The sequence below is a fragment of the Procambarus clarkii genome, chromosome 25, assembly GCF_040958095.1.
Source record: "Procambarus clarkii isolate CNS0578487 chromosome 25, FALCON_Pclarkii_2.0, whole genome shotgun sequence".
Taxonomy (NCBI): domain Eukaryota; kingdom Metazoa; phylum Arthropoda; class Malacostraca; order Decapoda; family Cambaridae; genus Procambarus; species Procambarus clarkii.
The window spans coordinates 17087425-17096847 of record NC_091174.1 but is presented as its reverse complement, the minus strand read 5'-3'; the positions used below and the strand labels follow the sequence as shown (position 1 = coordinate 17096847).

The 9423-nt window shown below is 41.2% G+C and overlaps 1 protein-coding gene across 1 annotated transcript; it reads left to right on the top strand.

Annotated features, from left to right (window-relative positions):
• Positions 1-3584: 3584 nt before the first annotated feature.
• LOC123756531 (uncharacterized) lies at positions 3585-5297 on the top strand. The gene has a single exon (XM_069330929.1). It carries the CDS (start codon positions 3585-3587, stop codon positions 5295-5297), a length of 1713 nt encoding a protein of 570 aa, XP_069187030.1.
• The last annotated feature ends 4126 nt before the right edge of the window (positions 5298-9423 follow it).

The following is a 9423-nucleotide window of genomic DNA, read 5'->3' as shown; positions in this document are numbered from 1 at the left end:
ATAGTGTTACTTGAGTGTGTGTGATGTACAGTGTGACTTAAGGGTTTTTCCATATTTCTCTATCGGCATCTTTCATGATTGGAGATAAGAAGTCAACACAATGTTCTTAACCTTTGTCTGGTCCGCGGAGAGCCTTGAGAATCTTTTGGAAACTGTGGAACACGTTCATGGTAAGATAAACATTAAGACACAGGCGTACATCCTCCCTAACACACACACAAACTACACTTGTAACTATCACAGTTTGAAGTGTAGATATGATAGAGCCCAGTAGGAGGAGACCTCGGACCTCGGCGGTCCGGGAGCCGGTCGGCCGAGCGGACAGCACGCTGGACTTGTGATCCTGTGGTCCTGGGTTCGATCCCAGGCGCCGGCGAGAAACAATGGGCAGAGTTTCTTTCACCCTATGCCCCTGTTACCTAGCAGTAAAATAGGTACCTGGGTGTTAGTCAGCTGTCACGGGCTGCTTCCTGTGAGTGGAGGCCTGGTCGAGGACCGGGCCGCGGGGACACTAAAGCCCCGAAATCATCTCAAGATAACCTCAAGATAACCAGTAGGCTGAGGAACCTGTACACCAGTTGATAATTGAGAGGCGGGACCAAAGAGCCACAGCTCAACCCCCCGCAAGCACAACTAGGTAACTAGGTAAGAACACACACACAAGTTTTAGCAATTAAGGAACTGTGGAAAATAATTATATTTTTGCCTCCGTGCCCTGGAGCAGTGAAGAGGTCCAGTCTCCACCACCGGTTAAGAACCCAGGAGCTAGAGCTCTCATTATCCTTCATTGTGTATAATGAAGGCGTTCAATCCCCGACCGTCCAAGTGGTTGGACACCATTCCTTCCCCCCGTCCCATCCCAAATCCTTATCCTGACCCCTTCCCAGTGTTATATAGCCGTAATGGCTTGACGCTTTCCCCTGAAAATTCCCCTTCAGGTATATTGTTACATCTTGTGTGGTATGAAGGTTGCAATTTTACCATAATTCCTTTTACCATCTGGACACATCAGAGATACATGGACACAGTTCCATTACTGTGTCCCCGCCTTGACAATGTTGCATCGACAGTAAATCGACTGTCCGGTAATTTGTGTTGATACAGTATTGTGGATATATATTACACATTTTCCTGTCGACTTGACCGGTCTTGACGTGCTACCTTTGACAATGTCATCAAAGCATTCTTCCTGAGTCTCCTCCTCCTCCTCCTCGCCCTCCTCCTCTTCTGCTTCACCGAGTTCTCCACTGTTCCTCGTCCACTGCTCATTTTTTAATGTTAAAGTTTTCTTCTCAGTGAGGCACCAACCACTATACACACACAAACACACACACACAAGTTCAGGGAGACATGATCACCACATACAAAATTCTCAGGGGAATTGACAGGGTAGAGAAGGATGCATTATTTAACACGGGTGGTACGCGCACAAGGGGACACAGGTGGAAGATGAGTGCCCAAATGAGACACAGACACATCGATATAAATAACAATGGAAATGTTCGTTTGTGCCTAACCGCTGATCTCCAAAAGTTCTTCACCGATTGCTTTTAAATTTTCACTCAACGTTCCATTCGCATCCGGCCAGGGGCCAGATTCACGAAAGTACTTACGCAAGAACTTACGAACGTGTACATCTTTCCTCAATCTTTGACGGCTTTGGTTACATTTATTAAACAGTTTACAAGCATGAAAACTTCCCAATCAACTGTTGTTATTGTTATAAACAGCCTCCTGGTGCTTCGGAGCTCATTATCTGTTTAATAATTGGAAACAAAGCCGCCAAAGATTGAGAAAAGATGTATAGGTTCGTAAGTGTTTGCGTAAGTGCTTTCGTGAATCTGGTCCCAGGTTTTTATATACATACTATATAGATGTCACGTCTGTGACGTTAAAAAATACATGTTTTTTTCTGAAAAAAACTGTTTTTTCATGTGAGGGAAATCTTCGAAACCTCTTGACCGATTGCGCTGATATTTTAACACAACGTTGCATTCGAATAGGCACGTCTTTTTATATACCTACTATATAGATGCCACACCTGTGACAGGTAAAAACATGCGTTTTTGAAAAACAGCGCCATCTGTTGCACATAATAGCAGCATGCACACTATACTAAATATGTCACGAATTCCATTTCAATGTTTCCAATTGCATTGATAAATTTTATTTTCATAGATTTCGATTTATTTTATTTTGTAGTGAATTATTTTGTGTGACATTGTGTTGGAATTGAGCTGTGTTGTTTACCATACCGTTCATTTCGTGAGTATAAGTATAGATACCACACCTGTGACAGGTAAAACTATGCTTTTCTTGAAAAACAGCGCCATCTGTTGCATATAAGAGCAACTCACATGCTATACTAAATATGTTACAATTCCCTTTCAATGTTTCTGATTGCATTGATAAATTGAATTTTCATAGATTTCTTATATATTTTCATTTTAATTTAATTATTTTGTGTGAATTACGTTAGAAATGAACTGTGATGTTTACCATACCGTTCAGTTCGTGAGTATAGTTTATGTTTTGATTTTTTCATATTTTCATTTTATTTTTTAACTGTTTTTCTTATATTTCAGTGATGGGAACTTCAGATCACTTGATGTTCCCAATTTTCTGATGGGAACATCAGACCATTTGGGAAGGCATCGGACGAGGGAGTGGGGAATGGTGGGGATGACGAGGGGACGGAAGTGAGAGATGGTGGGGAGGACGAGGGGACAAGGGAGGGGGTAATGGTGGGGAAGGACGAGGGGACGGGGGAGTTTGGGATGGTGAGGACGAGGGGATGGGGGAATGGAGATTGGTGGGGAGGACAAAGGGACAGGGGACTGGGGCATTATGGGAAGGAAGAGGGGATGGTGGAGTGGAGAATGGTGGGGAGGAGTGGGGGACAGGGAAGGTTGCTGAGCCACAGCAACGCGTGGGCGGGTACTGCTAATTAGAAATAACTTTATCAGTGTCAGAGTAATTACTAAATGGAATTTACTGTTAATGGGAAGTGATGTGGTGGAGGCTGACTCCATACACAGTTTCAAATGTAGATATGATAGAGCCCAGTAGACTCAAGAATCTGTACATCAGTAGATTGACGGTTGAGAGGCGGGACCAAAGAGCCAAAGCTCAACCCCCGCAAGTACAACAAAGTGAGTACACCGAGGCAGCCATAGAGAACATCACAAACCTCCAAAACTGACGGAACTCCCGCATTCCAGTGCACTTTATACAACAAATTAAAAAATCAATTAAGAAAACTTCTCGTTCCATCACTATGGAAAATAGTTTAAAAGTGAAATAATTACAAACATTCCGTCACTACAATGCTTTAAAATTATTGAAAAACGTTAAAGAGCCGGTAGGTGGCAGGCCAGACGTGCATACATTGCAAGTGCCACAATTGCAAGTGCCACAATTGCAAGTGCCACAATTGCAAGTGCCACAATTGCAAGTGCCACAATTGCAAGTGCCACAATTGCAAGTGCCACAATTGCAAGTGCCACAATTGCAAGTGCCACAATTGCAAGAAAAAGTTTGGTTGGACAATAAGAACCTTTCAAATAAAATATGCCAGACCTGTGATGACGCTGTTTAAGGCGCCACGACTCAATAGGGTGGAACGCCATTGTGCGTTATCTGCTCCATTTGAGCCGGGCGAAATTTGTCAGCTAGAGAATGTGTCTGGGCTTGAGAAAGTTCCTGTGTTAGAGAAAGTTCCTGAGCTAGACAAAGTTCCTGAGCTAGAGAAAGTTCCTGAGCTAGAGAAAGTTCCTGTGCTAGAGAAAGTTCCTGTGCTAGAGAAAGTTCCTGTGCTAGAGAAAGTTCCTGTGCTTGAGAAAGTTCCTGTGCTTGAGAAAGTTCCTGTGCTTGAGAAAGTTCCTGGGCTTGAGAAAGTTCCTGGGCTTGAGAAAGTTCCTGTGCTAGAGAAAGTTCCTGTGTTAGAGAAAGTTCCTGAGCTAGACAAAGTTCCTGAGCTAGAGAAAGTTCCTGAGCTAGAGAAAGTTCCTGTGCTAGAGAAAGTTCCTGTGCTAGAGAAAGTTCCTGTGCTAGAGAAAGTTCCTGTGCTTGAGAAAGTTCCTGTGCTTGAGAAAGTTCCTGTGCTAGAGAAAGTTCCTGTGCTAGAGAAAGTTTCTGTGCTAGAGAAAGTTTCTGTGCTAGAGAAAGTTCCTGAGCTAGAGAAGGTTCCTCTCCTAGAGAAAGTTCCTGTGCTAGAGAAAGTTCCTGTGCTAGATAAAGTTCCTCTGCTAGAGAAAGTTCCTGAGCTAGAGAAAGTTCCTGTGCTAGAGAAAGTTCCTGTGCTAGAGAAAGTTCATGTGCTAGGGAAAGATCCTGTGCTAGGGAAAGATCCTGTGCTAGAGAAAGTTCCTGTGCTAGAGAAAGTTCCTGTGCTAGAGAAAGTTTCTGTGCTAGAGAAAGTTCCTGTGCTAGAGAAAGTTCCTGTGCTAGAGAAAGTTTCTGTGCTAGAGAAAGTTTCTGTGCTAGAGAAAGTTTCTGTGCTAAAGAAAGTTCCTGTGCTAGAGAAAGTTCCTGTGCTAGAGAAACTTCCTGTGCTAGAGAAAGTTCCTGTGCTAGAGAAAGTTCCTGTACAAGAGAAAGTTCCTGAGTTACAGAAAGTTCCTGTGCTAGAGAAGGTTCTTGTGCTAGAGAAAATTCCTGAGCTAGAGAAAGTTCCTGTGCTAGGGAAAGTTTCTATGCTAGAGAAAGTTCCTGTGCTAGGGAAAGTTCCTATGCCAGAGAAAATTCCTGAGATAGAGAAGGTTCTTGTGCTAGAGAAAGTTCCTGTGCTAGGGAAAGTTCCTATGCTAGAGAAAGTTCCTGAGCTAGAGAAAGTTCCTGTGCTAGAGAAAGTTCCTGTGCTAGAGAAAGTTCCTGTGCTAGAGAAAGTTCCTGTGCTAGAGAAAGTTCCTGAGCTAGAGAAAGTTCCTATGCTAGAGAAAATTCCTGAGCTAGAGAAAGTTCCTGAGCTAGAGAAAGTTCCTGAGCTAGAGAAAGTTCCTGTGCTAGAGAAAGTTCCTGTGCTAGAGAAAGTTCCTGAGCTAGAGAAGGTTCTTGTGCTAGAGAAGGTTCTTGTGCTACAGAAGGTTCTTGTGCTAGAGAAAGTTCCTGTGCTAGAGAAAGTTCCTGAGCTAGAGAAGGTTCTTGTGCAAGAGAAAGTTCCTGTGCTAGAGAAAGTTCCTGTGCTAGAGAAGGTTCTTGTGCAAGAGAAAGTTCCTGTGCTAGAGAAAGTTCCTGTGCTAGAGAAAGTTCCTGTGCTAGAGAAAGTTCCTGTGCTAGAGAAAGTTCCAGTGCTATAGAAAGCACAGTGAACTCCTACGCCGTGAGACCATTCAGTAAAACACCTAAACTATTTGGGAAAAAAAGTCAATCAAAATAAATTTTATGAAACGCAGGCAAGGATAAAAAATCATAATTTACACCTGGAATTTTTTTTTGAGGAAATGGTTCTAAATCTGCACACTGAAATAGATCTTTGCGCTACCTAGAGGCTTAGTAAAATGTGTTAAATTGCCCATTTAAAAGTATAGTGCAATGTGAGTGCAATAGGTACTCTTAAGGAGTGTAGTAAGTGGACTTAAGAAACAAATACGAGTGCAATAGGTACTCTTGACAAGTATAAGTGCAATAGGTACTCTTAAGGAGTGTAGTAAGTGGACTTAAGAAACAAATACGAGTGCAATAGGTACTCTTGACAAGTATAAGTGCAACAGGTACTCTTAAGGAGTGTTATAAGTACTCTTAAGTGACAAGTTTCTGAACATAACAGATCGTAAGGGACCATTCTCACTTTGAAGTATATTTACTCAAAGGAGCTGATTATCTGTACAATAGTATATTAGAGTTGATTAGTAAAGACAATTTTTTGTTCACTTTAAAACCTGAAACCAACAAATAAGTTATTTGTTGGGTGTTGTTGAACAGCTGATATATGTTATTGTGAAATATCGAAATAAAATGTTATTATCTTTCTAAATTCTTGAGAAAAAAAGTGGGGTAAAAATAATTAGAAAAAAAAGATCGAGAATTATACAACAAGTAAACACAAAGCGTCTCTCGTTGAGCCTCTTACATTGTATACTAAATTATAATGAAAACTAACAAAGCTGTAATGATTTAAAAACGTGAATGAAGGTTTGAAATTTTACACCAAAATTTGACACCGAAATTAAAGTTCTAAAAACGCTCTAATTATAACGCTTCTCTAGATATAAATAACTTCTTATATATAGTTTTCAATGAATGACATTAACAAAAATATATTGTTTTAAATGTTCATTAAAAAAATATAGCTGACAACTCGTCAGTGTTGTCAATATTTTAAATGTTGTCTTTGACAACAACATAAACGAAAGCACAAAATACTCTGAGTTTTCAGATTTCTTTGAAATAACGCTAAAAATGTTGTTAAACAACTGAGTTCTATTGTGTTCTATGAAAACAAAACACAGTTGTTCGTTTTTTTTCATGTTTTGAGCGACCCGGCCTCGACTCTCTCTATATATATGTATATGTATATATATGTATATGTATATATATATATATATATATATATATATATATATATATATATATATATATATATATATATATATATATATATATATATAAACTGAAAACTCACACCCCCAGAAGTGACTCAAACCCATACTGCCAGGAGCACTCATACGTACAGGACACCTTAACCACTCGACCAACACGACCGGACAAAAGGTGGTGATAGCTGAAGCTGAATTAGGTGATTTGATAAAATACTATGCCCAAGATTACCACTAGAGTGCCGGCGGTGGGTGGTTCAAATAGCTTCGGCTATCACCTCCTTTTGTCCGGTCGTGTTGGTCGAGTGGTTAAGGTGTCCTGTACGCTAGCAGAGTGCTCCTAGCAGTATGGGTTCGAGTCACTTCTGGGGGTGTGAGTTTTCAGTCCTGGGGACTATTCAGGCTTGTTCGGATATATAAGGGTAAGATTAATGATTCTAACACGAATCTTCTTAATATTTCTTACGTTTTTCATCACTGTTGAGGGTAGTTGAAAAATTAACTCTCCAAAGTTCATTTTTACACTCTACTATGGTCTGACGCCTATGTGGCACTAGTCGTGGGATGTAATGGAGGCTTCCACAGTGCAGTCTACACTAAGGAAACGAACATAGGAATGTGCCTTAATGCTAACAGTGACTGCCCGGGCAGGTACAAGCGGAGTGTTGACAACGCTTACGTCGACCGAGCTCTCACTCACAGCTCTGGTTGGAAGCAGGTGGACGAGGAACTCTGTAGAGTAAGGCAGGTCCTAGTCATTAATGACTTCTCTAACGATTATGTTGAAGAAGTCATTAAAATGAAAGTAACACGCAATGCAACCTCTGAAGAAACAACCAACACAACACTTGTACCTCCTATTAGATTGTTTAACAGGAACTTCTGTTCCACGGCCTATAAAACCGACGAAAGAGTACTGAAAGATATTGAAAGGAACGTTATCCCCACGGATACCAATCAGAAGATGCAACTTACAATTTACTATAAAAAACAAGAAGACCGCAAACTTGCTTATGAAAAACTCTCCAGACACCAAACGTGCCTTAAGAGAGACTAATGTCGTCTATGCCTTCACATGCCCACTTGGGGGGACTATATTAGGTGTAGAATAGCGTACATTAAGCCCAGGATTGCTTTGAGAGCTAAGGGGTAGTTTCTTTGGTTACATTTTTAGTTCATTAGAAAGTTTTTTGGGCTAATTCAAAAATAACTTTTGGGGGTCCAACAGTCCAATTTTGAAGCTTGGCCAAATTGGTGTTATAAGTACTGTCATTTTAGGCGGATAGGCTGTGTTTTTCTATTACATCTTTTGACTTTTGACGGGAGTTGTTTTCTGCCTCCTGCTCGTTTCCTTTATTCCATTTTTCTCCCCTTACGGTAAAAAAGACTTTCTACAATCTCTATGAATCTCCCGTCTCAAGCTTAGATGGGAGTATCTGTGTTCCCATTTTCTTCTATTGATATTAACTGTGAACATCCCCTTTTTCTCTGTCACTTGGGCTGGACGGTAGAGCGACGGTCTCGGTTCAAGCTGGTCGGCGTTCAATCCCCCGACCTTCCAAGTGGTTGGGCACCATTCATTCCCCCTGTCCCATCCCAAATCACTATCCCAAGTATTGGAAGGAATCCCTTGCCGTGGATGGCTTGTTCTCTCTCTCTCTCTCTCTCTCTCTCTCTCTCTCTCTCTCTCTCTCTCTCTCTCTCTCTCTCTCTCTCTCTCTCTCTCTCTCTCTCTCTCTCTCTCTCTAGCGACGTTAGGTCTTGCTCTTTCAAGCTTTCTTCATACCACATCCCTGGTAACTCTGAGATGAGCTTCCTTGCACACCTCTGCACCTTTCCAAGTTTTGCTATGTAATTTTTGAGGCGGGACGCATACTCTAGAACATGTTCACGTAGGTGTTGCAAATGACCTGAATGCCTGCTTATTTAGGTTCTTAAATGTTGTTCTGCCCTTAGAAGAATAACACAATTAATTAATACCAGGAATTAGACTCCTCTGTTATGAAGAGATTAATAAGGCTAAATTTACGTTTACTTTGATCTGGAAAGAGCAAGAGTAAGAGGTGAGGGGATTGAAGTATATTCTCTGAATAGAAGAGTATATCATAGGGTATAGAAATAAGGTTTTAAGTTTATCAAAACAAAATAGACGTCGAAACAATGGATATAAATTCATTAAGATTGGAGTCAGGACAGACCTGGGTAAATACTTTTTTTTTTTGAAGCAATGGGTGTTGAATTACGGAAACATTCTAAACATGGGATCACATGATTCTTTCAATTGTGGGTTAAACTAATATATGAACGAGTTTATGTGGGTTGCCCGGCTTGAGGCCAGTCGAGCCTGGCCTCAGGCCGGGGAAAAGAAGAACTCCCGAAACTCTCTCCAGGTATGTTCCAGGTATGGGTATGGGTAAGAGGTGCGTGGTATGAGCCATCAGGCTTTCTCAGTTTCATTTATTATCATTATGTTCTTATATTTTGCTACTGTAGGGTAGACTGGAGGTAGACTGCAGGTACATCTATTTCTCAGTGTTCTATTCTTCATCTATTCTCCAGTCGTTGCAGGAAGCGAACCTTCATTGTGAATTCTTCTGCTGAGGTCTCCTGTCACCGGTTCTAGCTTTCGTCAACTCAGCTGATGTTGAAATCTAAAAACCATTTCTTGGACCAGTTCTTAGTCATCTGTGATTATTTTACTCTCCTGAACTGTTTTACTTCGTCTCATTTAGCGAACATCGACACATAGCACTTAACTGAGGCTCTCTCACCTCTCACTGAGACACTCTGACTCCTATCTGTTAGGAATTCTCTCACCCACATCTATACTTTTCCACTTATTCCCGCATGCTTCTCAACTACGGAACTGCATCAAAAGTTTTTGACA